The sequence below is a fragment of the Musa acuminata genome, chromosome BXJ3-4 (assembly GCF_036884655.1).
Source record: "Musa acuminata AAA Group cultivar baxijiao chromosome BXJ3-4, Cavendish_Baxijiao_AAA, whole genome shotgun sequence".
Classification (NCBI taxonomy): domain Eukaryota; kingdom Viridiplantae; phylum Streptophyta; class Magnoliopsida; order Zingiberales; family Musaceae; genus Musa; species Musa acuminata.
Window position 1 is genome coordinate 41718197 of NC_088352.1, and position 23031 is coordinate 41741227.

Consider the following 23031-nt stretch of genomic DNA (forward strand, 5'->3'; position numbering starts at 1 on the left):
ACTTACGCTAGCGTTTGTATATGATAATGTCAAATGATGCGAGTATCAGTGTACTCTTGTTTTATCCTTTTTATATTGGTCAAAACATATAGTCTCACAAGTGGATTCCTTTACAAGTAAACGAGCGGCTAAAAGAGAAAATGTCTTGTAGTAGTTAACTACATATTACCCCTAGTTACCTTTAATGTTTCGATTCTTATACCTTAAAAAGTTATATTGACATCTTTATAGTTACGAAAATGAAATATCTAGATTTATTTGTACTAAGGATGTCAGTTTTATTGGCGGGTAAAAAGATAATTTTAACGTTCAACGACGGACGATGGCATTGCGAGCGTCAACGCCGATGCAGTTGCCTAGCTGCCTATAATGACAATAAAGTCTGCTCTCACCGCGATACCAACTGCCTCCACAAGGAGCACATCGCATACCTCATCATCGCTCACCCCCTCTCCAATGTAGATAGTGATTGCTGCTCCTCATCCCCCGCTCTTCTACCCTCTTATTCTCCTAGGAGCAGCACCTTGAAATCCTAAAATCCCTCCCCCACCCATTTACAGCTAAGGATGCCTCTCTGCACACCCCTTCCTCCCCCTCTCTCTCCCGGTTTGCTCCCACTTAGAACTCTCCACCACGCGCAAGAAGTACTTCATCGCCACCCCCAACCCATTCATGGTTGTGTTCGGCCTCTACTCCAATAGCCTCCCATATGATGATGATGATGATGTGGACGAGCTTTTGTTAGTGCCCAATGCCACGCCACATAGGGTGTAAATTAAAATCCATTGATTTCTTTCTTCCTCCATCTCCAATACATTCATGAGAAATTGATGATGGAAAAAATAAAAAATAAAAAATAAAAACAATGATCTATTATTGTTCTTCACCGTGTAATCAACGAATCATTTCATCATTGTTCATTTTGTAGCTCACTCAACTACCTACTAGGAAACAGTAATTATGGTTGATCACATCATCATGTGCAATCGAAACCTACTAACAGATTGATACCGGACCCTTCGAAGAGCCCTCGCTTCTTCGCATCCTCCCCAAACCCATGCAACAATCGGAGAGGTACGTGGTCCAAGTGCCTAGGGACTTGGTCCTCTACATCCCATCGGAGGGCAACACTAGTTGCGCGAAGGCTTACTCTCACACGATGGACGTCGTGCTATAGAGGGTGGTGTCTGTTATCAACCCAATTGCTTCAATGGCCTTTAGCACAATGGACACCACCCTCATTGGCGTGACATCGAGCACTAACCGAAGCTCATCTACGTCATCATCGTCATGCGGGAGGCCAATGGAGTAGAGGGCAAGTGTCGTCACAAATGAGTCAGAGGAGGGCGACAAAATGCTTATTATGCATGGTGAAAAGTTCTGAGTGGGAGCGGATTCGGGGAGGGAGGGGGTGGACAAAGGCATCCTCAACCACAGCAGCAGAGTGAGAGAGGGATTTGGGGATTCTAGGACACTGCTCTCCTGAGAATAAGATAGTGAAGGAGTGGGGGGATAGAGAGTGACCACCACCATCCGTATTAGCGTAGCTTGGGTGACGATGAGGTCAATGATGCGCTCCTTATGGAGGCGGGTGGCGTCATAGCGAGAGCGAACCTTATCATTGTTAGAGGCGGTGAGGCAACTGTGTTAGCGTTGACACTAGTGACAATGACGTCCACCACCACAAACGTTGTCCATCATCGAATGTTAAAATTATCTTTTTATTTTTATTTTTTATTTTTTTTATTTTCGTCAGTAAAATTAACTAACAAAACTATCTTTTTACTTTTTATTTTTATGATTTCATTAATAAAATTAACAATGTTAGTATAAATAGATCGGTTACTTTCGTAATTATAAGAATATTAATATAATTTTTAAAATATAAGTATCGAAAAATTAAAAATAAGTACCGAGATAATATGCAATTAACTCCAGTAGTCAGCCCCTCGTGTTACGGTGGGTCCGCATCCATGAACGAGTCGTTAGGGTTCCTTTTCGCGGCTCTCCTCGCCCGGTTCCTTTCCTCCGTTTCTGCGTTCCCTCCCGCAACGCTTTTACCCGTCCCGTTCCAGGCTTTCTACTGTCTCTCCTCCACCCAGTTCCTTTCCTCAGTTTTACTGTCTCCGTTTCTCTCTTTCTCAATCTCTCCAGGTATCTATGTCCCTACCCTTTGCTTTGGTCGCCGAAATATATTGGGTTTTGGTGCTTTTCCTCAGCACATCTGTCTTCCATTGTGTTTTTTCTGTTTGGATCATCTAGGGTTAGGAATATATGATCTAAGGTGGTTGGTAGGTCGAGACTGTTTCCTGAGTTATGCGAACTTCATGGGCTGATTCCGTTGCGAACGCCGAGAGCTCGGCGTGTGCGATCGGTGCTTCTGTAAGCATAAGCAACACTGGCAACACCAACGCCACTGCTGCTGTGGTCATTGCCGCCCCTCGCCCTGTTCGCGCTGCCTACGTCCTTCCAACGGTGTGCAGTCTTCCAAACTCCCAGCGCCAGCCCCTGTCTATGGTCCTTCTGCAGCCAAATTACCATCTGGGCCTAGAGCGCCTTCTGGAGGAGACCGATGGGGTGGTGGCTCTACTCGAGATGCAGGACGCCCTGGCTTTGCTGGCGGCCGGGGTGGAGGAGGTGGTTGGGGCTCAAGGAGCGTTGGGTGGGATCGGAGGAAGCGTGAGAAGAACCCTTTCGCAGATGACGAAGAAACCACTGAAGTCGCGTTTGATGGTCGGGAGACTACTGGCATAAATTTTAATCCATACGGGAGGCATACCTATGGTGGTGAGCGGTGCGAATGTGACTCCGCCGGTGAGCACATTTGCTGAGATTGATTTGGGGGATGAAAACACACCTGTGGAGGTGAGCCATGTTATTCCCATCTTGCTAGCTGGACGAGACCTGATGGTCTGTGCTCAGACTGGGTCAGAAAAGGCAGCAGCTTTCTGCTTTCCAATTATTAGTGGGATCATAAGGGGACCACCTTTCACAGTGGCAGCGGGGCTCGAGGGCAGTGTATCCTCCTGCGCTTATCTTGTCACCTACCCGTGAGCTCTCGGTTCAAGTATGCATTCTTTTTTTTCTTGAACCTTGTTTGGAATGTGTTAACAGTTTATTTAGTTAACGATTGTTACAGAATTTGTTTTTTGGGTATGAGATTACTTATTGCATTATTAATAATTGATCTTTTCATTTAACTTTTTTCCTCGGATCAATTGATTTCAGAAGTTTTTACAGTTATTATGGATATTATTTCAATCGCAATTGGTATCTTCCTATAAGGGTGTGTTTGTTTGCATGTCTACATAATACTGTTTTCTTTTGAGAAATTTCTTTCTGATTTTTATCCGATAGGAAAACTATAAAAAATCATGCAAATTGTTTCTCATATTTTGAGGACAGGTTAACCTTTCTTTCAGATTCTTTATTTGAAAAATGAGAATAAATCATCTCCAATTTCCAAGAAAAAGAAAAAAAAAAAAAGTTGCCCTGCATTCGAAACACAACAAAGTAAAGGAAAGACATCTTCATTTTATTTGCTTATGGTCCAAGCAACTTACTTTGATTTTTCATGATAGAGTTTTCACTAGAAAATTTTAGTCACTATCAATGCTCATCTTAAGCTCAGATAAAAAAAGTGAAGGATTGCATTAGGTCACTAACAATCAAAGTAAAATAATATCAGATCTTATTAATAGTCTTCATTAGAAAATTTCTTTTCTCCTTTTTCTTACAAATAAATAGATTATAGAAAAGGGAGCCAAAATATACATGTAATGCTATATTTTATTTCTTTGCATGGTCCAGATGTTGATAATTTACAAGATAGAACCACTTTCCTAAAGTCTGACTGCCCAGTCGCAAAAATGATCCTGAAGTTGTTGAAGCACAAGAAGAAGAGCAAAAGACAATTGATCAAAAGAGAAGTTGGTAAACTTTTGCATTATTAATTTGGATTATCTGTTAGGTCTTTTTAACACCCATCATTCATCTAAAAAGTCTTAGTCAAATCATCAACTTCTTGTACTTCTTTATCTGTTGTTCTCTACCATTTATTATTGCATTAATTTCTTCAAAATAAATTAATGATACTGTATATGAGCTTTATATGTAGATTTCCTTGTATGCCTCTAATATAACGTATTCTGTGTTGGTTTCTGTTATTGACATCTTAGAGACATGAGGAGGCTAGAAAGTTCTCCTACCAGACTGGTGGATCCCCAAACAATTAGCAGGTTCTTCTTTTCTCATTTTTAGTTCATTTGACTTTGAATCCCCTATTCCTAACGAATGCCTTTTGTGGAAGCCCGTTGTTTTTTCTGTGTTATTTTATGCAAAGTTTAGTAATTCTAAATGATATGTTTTCTATATTTTTCATGTCCCCATCTAAATGTTGAAGAAATTTAATACATTAAGAAACTATATCTTTTTGTAGGTCAGCTATTTTTGAATATATATATATATATATAATTAATTTGTTGGAGATAGATTTTAGTTGTCTGGGGTAATAGTTGGGAATAGATTTTTATTGTCTAAGGTGATTATAGGCAAATATAACAAAAATGACAAGATGCCTGGATTTTAAATAATCATATTATATTTGATTACACATATATAAAAAAAAAAGATAAGCATTCACAAAGGCTTTAAGTCTTTTATCATGTCTTAATATTATGTCAGTCTTAATACCAATTCCCACAACTTAGTCTAATGGGATACTGTTAATTTTGTTGAGCCGTGTAAGTTTATACTAGTCCAAAATGCTTAAGTCCCAAGTTAACATTAAGACATTCATTATCCTTTATAAGTTTATCTTGATCTTTATCTACTATTACTATTAATGTTGGACTTAATCTAGGTGTTATAAACTTCTTGTTAAAGCTTTTAAATAAGAACATTCCAAATTATTAGATTTTCTTTTTTCCCTCGACTATGTCTTGCAGCTCGTGCTCTTCAAATCATGGTGCTACTCGGAATTTTCACTTGCCCATCACGTTGCGATTTTCACTTGCTGATCTTTGCAACTGTCTTCAACGCTTGCTACTACCGTTGGAAGCATGCAACATTCCACGTGACACTCTTATTTTGCCATGCAATAATTTCTAATTGGACTGAAAACAACTATTTATATCCTTTTTCCAGTCAGTTTACCATGATGAAAATTTTGGGGGTGATAAGAACTTTTTTTCACTGTAGACACTAGTTGCGAAGGAGGATATAAACAATTGGATTGATCGGAGATTGCCACTGCCAGTTTGTGAGTGACTACGCAGCATGCTGCATGCATTCCACTATAGGAGCAACAGTGGAAAACAATGACAGATGGTTACCTCAGGAAGCGTGCCATGTTGCACGACAAAAAAAAACCCATCATATAGTGATTTGAGGAGCGCGAATCCCCAGGTAAAAAGTAATGACAATATGATAATTTAGTTGTTTCCTATTTAAACCTCTAACAATCACTTTAAAGACATAAATTACCAAAAATAACTTATAGCAAAATAAGTGTTGCAGTTGGTATATTTATTGTGCACTCAATTAGGTGTTTTTTAAAAGAATCTTATTTAGTAAAACAAATATTCATCTTAAATGAATAAAAGAAATTAATTTTAAATTATTATTTTTTATCCGGACTTCAACAATTCACATGCCCCTCCTGTTATTGACTTATTACATGGTGCCTATATTTACAAAGGCCTATGTCTTTGTAAATATACCCTAGATAGTAGAATTTATAGATTCTTTATAGTAAGCTCTGAAATTTCTGAAATGACACCTTGATTGAATCTAAATATGCATGATTCTTTAAAAATATCTTTCTTTTTAAATTGTCCAGTGACTTCTCAAATGATTCTTCTTCATTTATTCTGACTCCTTTATAACCCATCATTCAAACTGAACCCACTTTTTAATCTTGTCTTAGTCCTTGATGCGGTTGAGTCTGATTGGTCGAGCACTTATCTGACAACAAGTCCATGTGTGGGTACCATAGTTTAGCAAGAAAATATAGCCAACAACAGATTTGCTGTAAAATCTACAAGCATCATCATCTAATAAAATCAAACTGTAGGTGGAACTACTACTCGGCTAATTTGTATGGCAACTTCTAACGCTGGATTGCCAGTTCATATTGTGATGTGCATTTGTTAGTGATTCATGTCAACCTTAAATTTGTGGTGGATGAGATAATTGTTCTGCCTTCTATATTAGTTACAATTTTAAGCAATATAATTAATCGAGTAAAGTAATTTTCTTTTCTCAACTGAAAAATGCTGCTTCTCCTTTTAAGAGTCATACGTCAATCATTTGTTGTTTAAAATAGTTCTTATAACAGTATTGCTATATTATTCTGTTGCTTGTGTGACAGGAACGGGAACGAGCACTCAGATCCTTCAAGAGTGGTGCTACTCCAATTCTAATTGGTGGTCAGATTTTTTAGGGATAAATTAGTAGTGTATTATATGTTTGAATTGTTCGGTTGGTATCATGCACACAAACTATTATCTGATGATGGGGTTTTTGCGAGCTCTGTAATGTTATCTTACCCTAAGATTGTTTAGGGGATGGAGACATGCATGCTACGTGTCTTGGTTCATTAGATTTGTGATTCTTTTTTTGGTTAAATAGTACGTGCTTTTTTTTATTTATCGATACGCATCAGAAATCGATCAATGAGTACTCTAATCTGAGTTAAAGAATATTGAGGTAATAATGACATTCGAGTCTTTATCTTATATTCATTCACAAAATTTATTAAAGTTTTTTTTTCTCTCGATTTATTAACCTAATAAATTCATCCCTATATCCACATATAGCCAATATTCCATTTTATTACAATTATAACCATGATAGGAGTATTTTAGATGCTATTTGCCTGATTGGCATGACAAAACCCACCGCGTTCACATCGAGGTGCAAACCGTATACGTCGCTGCTAATAATATCCACAGCTCCACGCCATCTCCACAAATCGATAACAACCAACGTCTTCCCTCTTCTACTATTAGAACATGACAACACTTCAAAGGATATGATTCGAGAAGCAACCCCCATCTTGTGCTCCCTAAAGACTGCGCAAACATCTCTCTACTTCCCCCATCGATCGAGCCAAACGGGAGGAAAAGAATAGAACGATGACGACGACGACGGACATGTCGAAGCTCCAGCGATCGGCGATGTCGTTCCGAAGACAAGGGTCGTCGGGTCGGATATGGAATGACCCGATGCGTGGAGTGGAGCTCAACGGCGCGGCCGTGCCGGTGCCTGAGCCGGTGACTTCGATCCCCGAGCTCAAGGCCGATGCCGCGGTGGCCGTCCCGCCTCAGGTTCCACCGGTGAAGAAGAAAAAGCGGTGGCGCCCCTGGTCGGTGGGCTTCTGTCTCTGCGCGAAACCCACTCCCGCCAACGCATAGAACGTGTTTGATGAAATGACATGGTGTTGCCGTAGCCAGTGCTCGGCGACCAGACCACTCCTGCGCTCCGTTAGGTTCATCCTTCTCGGTAAACGTTATTTTGAGTTTAGTTTGACCAATGTTGTAGATGGAAATGGGAACGAAAAGCTTAAGAGGAATAGAAGGGATTACATCATACATTTATACCACATGATGCATAATTTTGCAGCAACATATTGACTCTTTGTGATGACTTTTTTTCTGTATAATTTTATATAAATTTCATTTTATGTCACATTAAAAAAATTCAAAATTTTCTTGTAAATAACTCAACCATGGAGGTGTTTTGTTTTAGTTATTTAGATAGTATAATTATTTCCTTACCATGGAATTGCTTATCATGTGTGGTAATAACCAACTTTGTTTTAGGTATAAAATAAGCATATATACCTTTTAAAATTTGTAAGCTTAAAACATGGTTGTTTTCTAAGAATTATCATAAGTCTCATTAATATATCATTATTCATCTCCTCTAAATCTCTTTTCAACGTTGTTCATCTATCTTCTTTTAGCTTTTTTTTTTTTATGAAACTAATCTAAGCCAAACCTAATTAGGCTTAAGTTTGGTTTTCAAATTTCACAGTAAACCTATATCGATAAACTTTACTGTAGATCAAGTCTCCTACAATATTTCTACTACTATTATCTTTTTAAATTTATTTTAGTTCAAATGCTTGATGAAGGTAAGTGTTTTTTTATTCCTCTTCTTTAGTTTTTATAACTCATCACAGTGAGAGAATTTTCTTTTTCGACTATATTCTTTAAAATTTTTATCGACAATCTCGTAAACATCGTAGGCTAGACTTGAAAATGATATTCATCTTAATGCTTTAGTACTCATAAAAGTGAAGGATGAATTTATGATTCAATCATGTTGCTAGTAGACAACGATCATGTCTCTAATCACCTCTCATTAGCCTATCTTGTTCTCTCTTGCTTCTCTTATTGATTGTATCTTGAATTTGGTTTAGGTATCAAATTTAGATTTTAAATTTTATTTTTGATAACATGTAAAAATCAAATAGGTTTATGGTGAGACGCGAGAGAAAAAAAAGAGTATGTACAAGAAAGAAGAGGTAATTGAATGAAAAAGGAACAAAAAAAATTTTACTTGCTCAAGATGATGAGTAGATTCTTTTGTTAAATTGATAATAATGTTCATGATCACGATCTTTAACTATGAGCTCCATGGCGATTAATGTCGAAATTAGTAGATAGAGCAATACCAAAAAGGTTGAAGCAACTCTCCATTTAAACCAAAATTAACATTAGAAAAGTTATTGTAGGGGAAGGAGGCTATGATTGCAAGGGAATAAATTTAGAGAACACACGATAAAATGCATTCTATATTTACGAAGAAAATAATATTTTATTTATACGAAAATAAGAAAATACAAGGAAAAAAAAACCCTTCTAAGTTAGCTCAAATCCAAATATAGAATCTCTTTGTGTGCATAGTCACATAAATCTAAAATCCTGAAGAATTTTTTTCTTGCTTGGGCCACTCTAGATTTACTAGAATAATCTCATGAGTATCATCATTATCACATATCAAACAGGATATTTATAGAGCAACCAATCCTTAATTTTGATGTATTCCTATTTTCAAGTAAAAATCTTTTCACATTTGAATTCCTTACACTACAAATCATTTTCAGTTGTAAAATTTAAAAAAAAAAAATTACTGATCCTAACAATAAAAAGAAAGATAATTAAATAATGAAGAGAGAACCAAACTAAGTTGTTGACCCCATCCACCACCATATCAGATTATTGAGAAAAGGACTTTGAACCCAATTTGTCTCTCAAGAAAACAAGGATTGAGACATCTGATACAAAAATTACTCCTTTTCTAGAAAAAGAAAATTCATCAGCATATGAACCAATTTAATATATTAGCACTGACTAATATTTTTAAAATACATTTATAGTGGTTAAAAATATATATTGTCTTATTATGTACACACACAAAGTGATACATATTAATCAGAATTCAAACATTTTTAGATAATCAATGCAACTTTACTAAGTTGCATGAAGAAACCTTATGATTTGTACCGACAAAAAAAATTAGAGTCAATCAAGAAGTCGCTTTCATTTTCAAATGATCAAATTGTTCTCTTATAAACAAAACACAAAAACAAAAGTTATTTTTTCGTTGAGTCGCAATTGGGTCCAACCGGTTTCCAATCAAACCGGTTCAATCTTAAACCGGAACAACAGGTTATCATATTTCCAAATGGAATTATAGTGTTTCAATTCAGTAAAAAATCTATTAAAAAACACTGTATATTGTTAGTATTTATTGGCACTCTTCCATAATAAATGAATACAAATATTACAAAGTCTTTCAAAATATGTATCTATGAATTGAAGTCTTAATGGGAAAATTAAAATATTTTAAAATATATTAAAAACTTCCTAATTTTCATTAAGACAGCTCAAACTCTCTTATAAATTCCTTTTTCAAATCTTAGAAGTTATAGTAGAGTTAATAACCAAGATTATGAGAATTTGAACTACACAAGGTTTAGTTGTAATATTTTGGTTTAGTAAGAAAAAATTATAATTGGGTAATGTTGCCACCCATATTTAAGGTTAAGTGATAAAAAGTGAAATTTTGTTACCATTTATTTTAGAATATGTCAAGACCTCTTTAGTTTTTATCCAAAACCACCCAAACTTTATATAAATCATTTTATAAAATCTCAAGACTTTGAGACCTACAAGAAAGTTGTTAATTTAGGTTGTGGGCATTTGTATATAACTCAATTATAGTGTCTTTTAATGGAGCCTTAAAGCATTGGTTTAGTAACCAGGAACATTTCAAATCTATTAAAAATATTATAATTGGTTAATGTCTCATTCATTTTTATTATTGTATTTTATAATAAATAAACACAAATAGTATAGGAATTTTTTATACTGAATTTAAGGTTGATTGGAAAAAAATTACAATTTATCATTCGTTATTTTGAAATACAGCAAAATAATTTTAATTTTTTTTCTAAAATCATTAAATAAATTCTCAAGTTGTTTCATGAAACCTCAAAATGTATAATAAATTCGACAATTAATATTGGTGAGAATTTAAATTAATTATAGTCCAATTACTATATATCGAAGCCACCTTACCCTCACATGAGAAAAGAGAGAACGTGATGGTAGCGACCCTCACCATCCTTGTTTGTGGCTCTCATGTATATAGGAGGGTCTAACAAGAGTTTATGGAGGTAGCGATTCTCGTTGTCTACACTTATCCCTTGCGTGTAAGAAAGGGTTCGGTAAGATTATTTTCATTGTTATTCATTGCACAACGACAAAGGCGATGATTCTCACAAGGGTTACAAGAGGTAATGATAGATCTTACGAGGTAGAGGGGAGAGAAGGTAATGCGATTATATGTTGAGGCAAGCTCGATGGGTCAAGAGCAAAATGATCATTTAGAAAAAAAGAATAATTTGTGAGAATTTTTGAAAATGGATAAATTGTACCAGAAGTTCACAAAAATAAGTTTTTTTAATTCATCTTATTTCTTTTAGATAAAAAAACAAGTAAATATATCATATTAATTAGTCTCTTAGATCGTGTCCATATAATAACATCGAAACTTAAATTAATATAAATACTTTTCAAATATTAATATAAACATAAACTGATGTTCTTTTTGAAGTTAATTATTTTCTTATTTGCCTCTATACATTTAAGTTTTAACAAATACATCTTTTGGAATTAAAAGTTTACAAATACATTGTTTTGATTAGTCTTTGTGGATGACGTTAGTATAATAACATCAAAACTCAAACCAGTATAAATATTTTTAACTATTAAAAAATAAAGAATCAAATAATTGACAAAAGTAATATTTTTCAACTTTTACCACTTGCCAAATGATATATTTTTTACATCTTAATTATATGTGTGATTATGGTATATTAGACACACTTATCAAAAGTTGAAGGATCAAAATTTAACTTGATATATTTTTATATTTACAACATTAATATGATTGTGGTGCAATAGACTCGCTTGCCAAAGGACTAAGTGTTTAAATCCTAATTTGATATATCTTTTAATTTAAAGTATTAATTTGGTAATGATATATTAGATCCATTTATCAAAGATTGAAATATAAAATTTTATCTGATATATTTTCATACATAAAACACTGTTTTAACAGATCCACTTAGTAATTGATGATTTATTGATTTATTTAAACAGTCGATTCTCATTCTAATTTTTTAGAATACGGGGAAAGTAAAAAATTGATAATTCAGTTATAAAAAAATTTAATTTTTTAAAATTGAAATAATAATCATGCTTTTCACAAAATCATAACATCTATGAAAGATTTAAACATCTAATGGAATGTATATGTGAAATCAAAATATTTACAGGGATATATATAAAGTATTAAAATTTAGATGAATAAATATTCTAATTTAATTATATATATATATGTATATTCCATCAATAAACTATAATTAATTACTATTAATCATTGTTATCATTAGTTCATTTGAATAAGAAGAATATAATAATATATATATATATATATATATATATATATATATATATATATATAAAATATATATATATTGTTATTCTCGATTCTTTTTTTCGTCCTTCGCTTTATATAGTTTTGCCTTTTGTTATTACTCATTCGGTAAACAGCGGAGAGGAAACGAAGAGAGACGATGGTGGCGATCTCTCTCTACCGCGGCAACCTCCACCGGGTCCCCGACGTCCCGCGGAGGTGGCCGTTGCCGCCGCCTGCCATCTCCCTCTGCCAGTTTAAGATCCTCATCCGCAAGCGGTCCGAGGCCCTTTCTCGCCTCTCTGCCGCCCCCGTTGCCGCCACAACCCTAGATGTCAAGGTTGAGGGGAAATCGAAGGAGGAAGTCAAGGGAGACGACGATGGAGCCAAGATTGGCCTCTCTGTACGGGAGTATTCTTCTGTTCTCGATCCCGAACCCTCGAATTCCCAGCCGAAGTGCAAGGAAGAGACGAGGGATCATGAGGCGTTTCGAGAGTCCGAGGTCGGTGCTTCCGCTTCAGATGCTCCGGCCGGTGCGCCTTCCACGCGGGAGGAGGAGGAGGTTCGTGATTCGAAAATTGGTGAAGCCGGCATAGTCGATGGAAAGTTTGAGGTAAGAGGTGCGCTTGTAGTTGATTCTTTTATTTCTGTGTTCCATGAAACCTTGTGGATTATGTTGCTGATGCTACCGAGTCCATGTTTGCTAGTTAATCAATTTTCCATTTCTTTCATTTACCCAATAATCTTCTGCTGTAAAGAGATGATGGACTAGTAGATTAGGGCAATCACAGCAGAGAGTGGAGCAAAAACTACATGAATGGGAGATGCTTGACATCAGTATGAGGGCTAGGTTATTCAGTCATCAAATTCTGAGGCTCATGATGTGCTGATTAATTTGCTCGAAGTTTTTAACTTTTATAGTGGATTCACCTCAGCATAATGAAGCTTGGTGCATAGTTTCAAAGGAGGGAGGGATTCATCCTTGGTAGAAGGCTTCGGTTATATCGATTGAATGGCCTTCATCTTAAAATCAGTATACAAGATCTTAGATATAAATTCACCAGGCAACTTGGATAAATATTATTATTGATAATCTATTTTCTTTCTTCCTAGGTGCTGTGTCAGCCGTGCCATTATTAAGTTACGATGGATTCATGTTCCCTGAATAATTATGTTGTGATTATAGTGGTATGTTTCTTAGAAATTTATTGAGAAGAGGCTAAGCAATGGTAAATATCAAAATAATTGGAAAATGAAAGGAACCACATATCAGATGAAAGAAATTGTGTTTATCTGTAAATAAGAGAAGATATACAGAGATCAAATTGGTGTCTGGGAAAAATTGCTGCAATTCAAAGCTATTTAACATTTCATAGATTATTGAGGACTTCCTTCTTCGAGCTCAGGGTATTAGAGAAGGAACTGAACAAAAACTTGTTAAGATTCCTTTCACAAGAATATACAAGATAAAGCATCTTTTGCTCCAATTGACATCTCTTATATAGTTTAGTCCAGGCTTTGTTTCACAACAATAACAACGATAAGGCTTTAATTTCTGATTTTGTTTGGTCCAGACTAACTGATTCCTTAACAATCTAACTTGTTTGGTTTTCTGGAGCTAGGCTTGCTTCTCATATTTTGGAAGCTTACGGTTTTTACAAATATGATCAGGGTGGAATTGAACTATAAACTCTGTTGAAGCTGGTCCCCAATGGGGTGATTCTGAGTAAAGTTCAGAGAGGGTAGTTATATAACTTTTCTCAAGGGGGTATTGTGAGGAAATGAAGTTTAATTGCTATTTGGATATTTTTGGGGGAATAGTATAATTTAATTGCTTGGGGTAGTTATATAGCTTGATGTTTGGGTCAAAGTCTATCTGCCTGCAAGATAATGATGGTTTGTTGACCCTCAAAATTGTATTGCTAGCAACCTTACCTTTTGTAGGAGGAGAGAACTATGTGGTTTTGGATCATATATCTAGAGCATGGATTGGTCATTTTGTGGCTCGTGACTAAACCGAATTTGGTAGCCATATTTACTTTCTATGAAGAGATTGATATGGCAGCAAATATGGACATTCTGATATTGAACTTATTTAAGTTCAATTTTAGTATGATTTAGGTGGTGATGGAGGTGGCTTATGTGTTGTCATTTTTGGAGTGATAGATTAGATTATTAGTCATTGAGAGAAGGTACTATTGACATGTTTTCAGATGGATAAGCTAGCAATGGAATTGCTTCTATAGTTTCTTTTCAGCTTGACAATGGATTTGCTTTTCGAAAAGTCTTGGGCAAGTAAGGTAACCAATGAATACTATTGCTTCCTTTTTCTAGCAGCTCCGAGTTAGTACTTAGGTCATTATAATGGTATTAGTTTCATGGGTGACTTAGGAACACCTAGCAATGGCTGTTAGATTAACAATGTGCCAATTGTGAGGTTTTAGTATGGGTAGACATCATAAAATTCTATTTATTCTACCACCATTCAGTTCTGATAATTCGACCTTTCTGGCAGGAATGTCATAGCTTTAGGGAAGAAGGTATATTAGAATTTGTATTTATCACGTGCAGTTTCTTCCACTGATGTGCATAAAAGTCTATAATGTTTAAATGGATCCAAAGATCACACAAAGTAATTTGTGGTTTTCACTTTAAATACGGTTCTTGGTTTTTTTATGTTTTCATCAATTATTCTCCCAAATTTTACCTGCCTGTGCTTATCATGTATTTCATCCTGTGATGGACGTGCATAAACTCTAAGATACTTAAATAGAATCAAAGAACACAATTAGTAACCTGCAGCTTGTACTTTGAATAATGCCCTTGATTGTGTCAGACTTCAATCAATTCTTCTTCCATATTTGAATTTTTCTATGGCTTCTTGGAATAACATTTCAATCTTCTTAACAGTCTTAGATAATTTTTACTCAGTTGATGTCTATTTTTATGACACTCGGGACTTCATTGACCTAACTGTTATGTCCATCATTCTTGTATCTATGAGAATTGTATGAATGCCAGACTTTAGAGTCCACTGTCTTTAGCTCATATACTGCTTTGTTTTATTAATTTGGCACTGCCTCCTAGGTGAGAAACAAATCTGATGTTGTTAGTGACAAGGAGGAAAGAAAACGAGACTTGGAGAAGAAGTTGCATGTCTTGAATGAGAAGAAACACAATCTCGTCCAAATGTTGAAGCAGGTAAGCTTCATTTTCAATACGTTTATCCATTTCATTTAGTATGGTTATTTCCAATGCTATAGCTCGGTTTTATGGGATTGTTAAGAAAATCTCAAAATATCAACTAACAATATAAGTTGGATTCAAGCATGGCAATGTTTTCTGATTTGTATGTTTATGCACTAGTTTGTTGAAATGATTGTACTGATAACAAAACTAGAGAAATGATGATACATCAATTAATTCTTGAAAATTTTTCTTAAGTTTCAGTATAGGAGAGGCAACAAAGTGTTTTTCTTTCTGAAATCTGTAGATTCCATTGTCCAACAGATCTTAAATGCCGAAGAAGAAATAAAAAGGCGGAGCATGCAGTCACCTGTTTTACATCCTTCTATTCCCCAAAAAGCAGAGATGACACTGGAAATGGGTTCTGTGAAGCAGGTCCCCAAGCTTACTGTAGAGGTTAATTTTGGTAGTGATTCAGGTGGGGAATCAGATGCTGCAGCTAAGAACAACAGTCATGTACGGCAGTTGCATCACACCCATAGTACATCTCCATCTGCAGCATCTTTAACAAGGACAACATTTGGCTCTTTCCAGCATAACACAGTAAGTGGTTTTGTTAAAACAAAAGTCTAATCAATTTTATTTTATGCTCCTTACGATAGAAAATATTTTTATTCCTGTTAAGAACTTTCCCTAAGTCTTAATTTGCTATGCTTAAATTGTACTTTTAGTTATCTGAACTGATGTTATATTAGCCGGTTGCATTTTTAATGAAAGTTAATCTTTCACTTATTTGATGATTACCGTATAATTTGGGACTTATCTCATACATCTTGTGATTTTCTGAAAAGTCTGTTATGGCAAAACAAATCATTTTAAAAAGTAAGTTAGCATGCTGTTGCTGAATTTTTTGTTTAATATTTCTGGCATATTTTATTGGTTCTCTATGATCCTTCATTAAATGTTGGCTAATGGTTTTAAACTAACAGAATTGACTTGATCACACTGTCACCGTTAGTACAATGCATTTCCATGCATTCCTGCTTGGATTTTCTAGCTTTTCACGTGGTACTTTATTGAGAGGATGAACATGTTTCGATGGTCTTAGTGATCTATACCATTCTTGATTTAGCTCAGGTGTTCATAGTTCACTTTATTAATTCACAGAAAAGTGATGAGAGGAGGGTAGGGGATTAGAATCCACTTTTGACATGTGTTTATTGGGGAACCTTACCTTATGGCAAGGTGCTGGGTATCGTAGATTGTATGAGTTCTAACTTGACCTGCATCCATGTATCATTGAAGGAGGGACTTTCTTGTGATTAAAATCAGGTCAATTTTGGTAATTGTGATTGATCTTTTATAGTTGAGCATAAGTAGATTTTGGTGTTTGTGACTGGACTTCTACTGCTGACATGGGTCAGTCATGATGCTTACAACTGGACTCTTCTCTTGGCAAAGATGTGGGGGTTGAGCGAGGAGAACAAAGGATCCGCTTTTTGGGTGTTTAATCTCATATCAGGTGTGATTGGAAATGAGTCTAGGGTGATTACACCCATTCGGTTTTAGAATGACTGATAGTTGTCTAAAGTTTGATGAATCATGATAACTGCATAGATTGAAGCCAGCTGATCTGTTTTATGGCAAACCATGTTACACAAAGTATATAGTGTTACATTTAAAATTGAACTATGGAAGGTGATATATATATATATATATATATATAGTTTGGTTCTTTCTGTAGGATAATGAATAACCCAGTTTAGTTTCAATAATTTGAAGCTATCTTGAATTTTTACATAGAAATGGCATAGTAAATACTTTCAGCACTCCCTCATGTCATGCAGTGACAATTTTTAGTTGTTACATTTCACAATAGGTATCTGTGATTCGTCACTGCATGACATGAGGGACAGAGGGAGTGCTGAAAGTATTTACTATGCCATTTCTATGGGCATGCACTTTCTAATGGCCAACATAAACACAATGTTGACCTGGCAATTCGACACATGGCCTGCTGACTTCATGGTTGCTCAACACTTGTTGGCCCCTCTCGGTTAGTGTGACAATCCTCCTACTAAGGATGAAAGTCATTGTGTGGAGAACAGTGATTGCAAAAGGCGCTCGGGCGCTCGCCTAGGCGCTCGGGCGAGGCGAGGCGAGGCCCGAGCGCCTCGCTAATGTCCCAGGCGGCGCGCTTCAATCAGGCGCCGCCTAGGCGCTCGCCCGAGCCCAGGCGCTGGGCGCTTCGGGCGAGCGCCTGGGTAAACCGAACCAGAATTTTAGGTCTGGTTCGGTTGTTAGTTGGTTCAATCGAACCAACTAAACCGATATAACCCCAACCCTAACCTGCTGCCGCTGCCGATCCCGATCGCGATCTCGTCGCTCGCTGTCGCTGCTCCCGCTGCCGCTGCTCGCCGCTGTCGCTGCTCGCGCCTCCCGCGAGCCTTCCCGCTGCTCGTGCCTCCCGCGAGCCCTCTCGCTGCTCGCGCCTCCTGCGAGCCCTCTCGCTGCTCGCGTCTCCTGCGAGCCCTCCCGCGAGCCTTCCCGCTGCTCACGCCTCCCTCGAGCCCTCCCGCTGCTCGCGCCTCCCGCGAGCCCTCTCGCCTCCCGCGAGCCCTCTCGCCTCCCGCGAGCCCTCCCGCTGCTCGCGCCTTCCGCTCCCTTTCCCTTTCCCGCTGCCGCTGTCGCCGCTGCCGCCGCTCACCGCTGCCGCCGCTGCTGCCGTCGCTCGCCGCTGCTTCCTCGTTTCTCCGTCAGCAGATTTATACTGTTAATGTGATTATATTTATTAATTATATTATATATTTTTATATTTTTATTTAAAATTTTAAATAATTATATTTATTAATTATATTTTATATTTTTTATATTTTAGCGCCTCGCTTCGCTCGGGCGAGCGCCTGGGCGAGCGCCTAGCGCCTCAGGCGTTTTTGGACCTTGGCGCCTAGCGCTTTTTAAATCACTGGTGGAGAAAAGCAGAATAGAATTGTGTTGCAATTGATGTTGACTAAATTTATAATGGATATATTGCGTAAACACCCCCAAGGTCAAAAAGCTTGATTTAAAAGTTGGTCATCTCAAAAGGTTGTATTCACCTAATACAGAAGTATCAGACAAAGTGTCTGGTAGTCTACATAAACACACAACAAGCTTTTAAGTTTCTGCCCTTAATAATTTCTGCCTTTAATAATTTTCGCCGTACGGATAACACAATATCTAGATGTTGCTTTTCTGCTGAAGCTGGTAAAAAGAGACTAAAAAAAGATCCAAGTTATCAGAGTTCCTTCTTCGTGTCTTAAATTGCTGTTTTTGTCTTCACACCCTTTATGTTTGGAAAACACTACCTTTTTGTCTCATGTTATATAATGTTATAATCTGCTGTACAATTTTTCTAAACCTATATGTCAAAAAAGTGAATTCAGTACATTCATATAATGTTTATGAGTTGACATGCTATTCTTTGAAATGTATATAAAGTCAAAAGCAAGGTGTTTACATGGAGGACAAACAATAAATACTCAAGGCAATGGAGTTTCCATCTTCGTGTCTTAAGACGATGTTTTTGTCTTCACACACTTTATGCTTGGAAAACTCTGCCTTTTATGTGATCTGATGTTATGTTCTTGTGTACAATACTCCCAAACCTGTGTGTCTAAGAAGTATAAAATTAGTACTTACGGATAATGTTCTTGTCTGGACGTGCTATTCTTTGAAATGTATACCAAGTCAAAAGCAAGGTATTCATGAGCATTCTCCACATTATGGAATTGGCCTGAAACTTAGGGCTTTCTCAGAACAATTGGCCTTTTTATATTATCGATCATTGATCATTGTTTTATGAGTTACACCTTTAACATTGTTTGATCGTTAATTAAGCTGCAGCATTTCTAACAGTTATGGAATCTAATGCTTTGCAGGGTCTTCAAAATATTAGAGCTAGCATGACAGCCACTGGCTATGGGCCAACTACTCCGAATTCATCGGCAGGTGGTGCCATGGTTAGTCCATCACGCTTTGCTCCTGTAGGACATCAGAGCCAGACGCCGAACCTCACTCCTGTGGCATTGCCTGTCAACCATTTTATTGCTTCTTCGCCATCACCAGCAGCATCTGGAGGTGCTTCCTCTGTCTTCATGGATCCTTGTCTGACCAGCTCCTCATGAAACACATGCAGTGTGCACGGTTTATCAGCTACAATGATGTGGTGCAGCACTCACACTCGTCGTGCTTAGGGCTTCGTTTCCCTATCAAGCGGATGTGGTTTGCTGCACATTCGTAGTGGTATCATCTGCAGTAGGGTTTGATGGCCCCTTCTATGTTCAGATTACAAGTAGCATCCATTCTTGGTCTTACTGTGGAGTGAACCGAGCCGATAGCATCTGTTGGTGTTCCTGATCCAGTAAGTGGGCTTAATCAGGGTTGGAAACTCCTCCTTGTAAGCATTGGTTGTGAACTGTTGGACTGTGAATCCCAAAAGCTGTAAGGTCTTTTGCTGAATCGCATGATTGGAATGAAGTCTTGATGCAGCATCACTGGACGTGCATTATTGCTACCTTAAGCTGCCCACATCTGACATAACCATGGTTTTAAAAAGGTATTGGATTGATCGATGGAACCCGAAGAATTGAAAATTGAAGAAGATCGAACTATTTAAAGGATTTAAATATTTCTAATTTTTATTGTCAAAATTAATAATATTTGAAGTTATTCAAAATTTTTATTATAAGGATGAAAAAAAAGGGAAAGGCTTAATATATACAATCTTACCTTTATAAGCAGAAAAATCATTTCCATCATTTAAATGTTGGTCTTAAGTAGCACAATAGCCTTTTCATGATTCTTCCAAGTGTCATGTCTCTTATCAAATTATGCCACATTAGTTAGATAATACAAAGCTGAGAAATTACTGCCTTTGACTGATCATTTACGGGTAGAAAGGCTGTTAGTAAATAACAATAAACAACTAAAATATAACCATTCGAATAATCAAATTCATAGTTACATCGGTTCTTCTTAGAAGGTTTTGATTATGGAACAACAGACTACTCATTAGCCACACACACCAATTTCTTGAGAGAAGAACTTATAGAGAGACTCCAATAGACACAGACCATCTCAACTAGTCTCTAGCTTTATCCATATATCATGGCCAGCATGCTTACTTCTCTCACGAGTTCTTAGAGCTGCACAATAGAAAATACACAAACCAAATCAGGTTAATTGCAACCAAGCTAGCACATCCCAACCCATAAACTAAATATGTATCTCCACTTGTCTAAGCCCATAACACACAAACTAGCCAAATTAGAGAAACCTTTCAGGTTATCTAAAAGTTTCTTGAGAACCTGAAAACAAACAAAGAAATAAATGCAAAAAAAAATCGATCTGGAATTTATATCAAGAACTAAGAGCAGCGTTACCTCATAAGTGATCTCATGGTATGGTGCATAACCTATTTTGATATCACCGTTGCCAAAGGAACAACCTTAGCCCAGGATAACCGTTAGTTCATCAGCTACCTTCTCTCTTTTCTTGCTTTGAAGGAAATCTTATGTCTAATCAATAACTGGGGAATTTGATTTAAAACTTGTTCCCCAGTTGTTAGACGACCCAACAATATGCAGGCATACAATTAGGAATAGTATTTTCATCATTTTCTTAAGGAACTATACAAAAACAAAAGCTTTGCTCTCACTGATAACATCATAATTTACTACCCATAATAAAAAACATGCCGAGTGAAAGAAGGACAAGCAGATCAGGCTGATAGCTGAAGCAGCAGTAAGAAATCTCAAATACTAGAAAGAAAAAAGAACTCTCGAGTCACAGAGAACATGATTTACAGAATGAAACAATTCAAATGCATCTTGCACAAACCAATTTCACTCGACAAGAATGAGTTACAAGTGATATGGTCATCATTTAAACTTATATAGTGTGGATAGATACGAGTCTGCAATCTGAAATTACATAGCAAAGAGGAGACAAACTGCAGATGAGAATGCTTTGGCAGATATTGTTAGAAGGAATAGCATATATTTAGACGAGTGAAGATTCCAAAGTTAAAGAACAGGATCAACCAACTCCGTAGATCTGCACATGAAAGACAAGAATATGAAACTTGAGAAGGCAGTGAGGAAGGAGTTTTTCATGGTTGGGCAACCATCCTTGAGACCATGGAGTGAGAGTTGAAAGGAATCCAGGAAAACATGCCACTTAACTTAAATTAGCTCCAAAGCTTTCCATGAAAAGCAGCATATAAATACATGTTTTTTTTTCTACCACATATAAATTACACGTGTGAGGTGTTATTCTATAAGCTTAGATGGTGTGATCCAGACAATATGCTGATAAAATAGCATCATGCTGAGAGAATACAGGGGTATTCTATCAATGAAAAGGCTATATATGTCAAAAAACAGAAAACGAAGCTGGTCAACGTTTAGATTAGAATTAATCACGAACACTTTTGGAGAATGTAGGTAATCTCAACCAACCGAAATGTCATAACAGTGAAGATAATCTTGAAAAGAGTACAATACCTTCAGGCTTTCCATTCATTAGCATACTGGTTTTTCTCTCACATTACTCCATCAAAGTTGAGGTGCGAAAATGCTCTGAAATCGACAATAAGCATTGTTAAATCACTTTAATAACAGCTCACCCAGCATTGTGTAGGCTCAGATACACTTTCATGAAAAAAGGAATCATAGTTTTTATTTTTTTTTGCTGCAAGGAGAAAAGGTCAACTTATGTTAAGTATCTCAGTAAAACATACAATATTTTTACTCCCATACCGTAAGGATGGCCAACTTTCTTCTAAAAATTAGTTATGTAAATGTAAGCAAGCATTGAATTAGTGCCCCCAAAATGATTTTTTTTCTTCTTTCAATCCAAGAACAATGACTGCCAGAAACAACAAAAATTATGTTCAAAATTGAGGGACAAAGAGAAAAATAGGAGTTAAGTTCTAAAGCAATTACGCGCAGACATACACAACAACGCAAAAGTGCATTACCTCGAACATGGAACGGGCGACCTCCTTGGCGCGGCCGAGCAGCGAGAGGCTGCCCCTGCAAGAGTGCACGGTCTGGAACTGGTCGATCCGGAGCTTGAGGGAGATCCAACTGCCTTCGAAGTAGATGAAGTCGGAGGAGGAGGGGTCGAGCCTGATGGTGTCGACGTTGAACCAGACGAGGTAGCGGCGGATCTGGACGCCCTGGACCTCCTCGATGGCGCCGTATTTGACGACGCCCGACACGCGGGGCTCGTAGTACACCACGTACTCGAAGTCGACGTAACAGGCGCCGTAGAGTTTGGTGACGAACCGGCCGCCGGAGGCGAGGGAGAAGGACTTTACGGTGTCCGGGAGGATGCCTGGCGGCAGGCCGTACTCCGAGAGGAGGTCGTAAACGGTAGTGCCGTTCGACAACGAGGCAGGGGACCCTGCGCCGGAAGCGGGGGAGAGCAGAAAGAGGAGAGGGAGGAGGAGGAGGAGGAGGAAGAAGGAGGGCGCGTTGGGAAAGGAGAACATGGCGAGTTTGTTGGTGAGGTAGCGACACCGCTTGCCGTGGAGCGATGGAAGATGAGATATAAGTGGTGGTCATCAGATCGGTCCGACACCGAACCGGAAGCCTTGGCGTTGGGTCAGCGAACCTACTTGACCGAACCGTATTGTTAAATAATATTTGCAAAAAATAAAATAAAATATATCTTATATGAAATATATATAATATGTAAATGATGTTTTATCTATTTTGGAATCAATTATTCATGGATTTTTTATGTCATCATCGAGTTCTGTACAAAGCAATTAAATATTTTTTATAGTGTATACAGAAGTCTCTATCT

The 23031-nt window shown here is 37.1% G+C and overlaps 2 protein-coding genes and 1 long non-coding RNA gene across 5 annotated transcripts; 2 read left to right on the top strand and 1 right to left on the bottom strand.

The window, feature by feature from the left end:
• Positions 1-2081: 2081 nt before the first annotated feature.
• LOC135635481 (uncharacterized) lies at positions 2082-6555 on the top strand. The gene is made up of 4 exons (XR_010495646.1): positions 2082-3067; positions 3811-4238; positions 5200-5406; positions 6371-6555. It is a non-coding gene; the product is annotated as an uncharacterized LOC135635481 (long non-coding RNA).
• Positions 6556-12112: 5557 nt separating this feature from the next.
• LOC135634847 (uncharacterized) lies at positions 12113-19677 on the top strand. Its single transcript, XM_065145509.1, has 4 exons — positions 12113-12604; positions 15079-15192; positions 15502-15780; positions 19098-19677. Exons 1-4 carry the CDS (start codon positions 12152-12154, stop codon positions 19341-19343), a joined length of 1092 nt encoding a protein of 363 aa, XP_065001581.1. The 5' UTR covers positions 12113-12151; the 3' UTR covers positions 19344-19677.
• A 453-nt stretch (positions 19678-20130) lies between these two features.
• LOC135585000 (uncharacterized) lies at positions 20131-22758 on the bottom strand. Of its 3 annotated transcripts, none has more exons than XM_009400132.2 (3): positions 22199-22756; positions 21723-21797; positions 20131-20363 (listed from the first exon to the last, which is right to left on the bottom strand). In XM_009400132.2, exons 1-2 carry the CDS (start codon positions 22712-22714, stop codon positions 21774-21776), a joined length of 540 nt encoding a protein of 179 aa, XP_009398407.2. In that variant the 5' UTR covers positions 22715-22756; the 3' UTR covers positions 20131-20363; positions 21723-21773. The 3 variants fall into 3 exon arrangements, with proteins under 3 accessions (XP_009398407.2, XP_065001672.1, XP_065001673.1); XM_065145600.1 differs by lacking the exon at positions 20131-20363 and adding an exon at positions 20963-21273 and having other exon boundaries at positions 22199-22757; XM_065145601.1 differs by lacking the exons at positions 20131-20363; positions 21723-21797 and adding an exon at positions 21818-22086 and having other exon boundaries at positions 22199-22758.
• Between the last annotated feature and the right edge of the window lie 273 nt (positions 22759-23031).

Excerpts from the sequence above, each read along its gene's own strand:
- LOC135585000 (XM_009400132.2), bottom strand. The coding sequence starts at position 22,714 with ATGTTCTCCTTTCCCAACGCGCCCTCCTTCTTCCTCCTCCTCCTCCTC. Across the intron at positions 21,798-22,198 it reads TCGCCCGTTCCATGTTCGAG|AGCATTTTCGCACCTCAACT; the intron begins GTAATGCACTTT and ends TGTCGATTTCAG.
- LOC135634847 (XM_065145509.1), top strand. The coding sequence starts at position 12,152 with ATGGTGGCGATCTCTCTCTACCGCGGCAACCTCCACCGGGTCCCCGAC. Across the intron at positions 12,605-15,078 it reads TAGTCGATGGAAAGTTTGAG|GTGAGAAACAAATCTGATGT; the intron begins GTAAGAGGTGCG and ends ACTGCCTCCTAG. Across the intron at positions 15,193-15,501 it reads TCGTCCAAATGTTGAAGCAG|ATCTTAAATGCCGAAGAAGA; the intron begins GTAAGCTTCATT and ends ATTGTCCAACAG.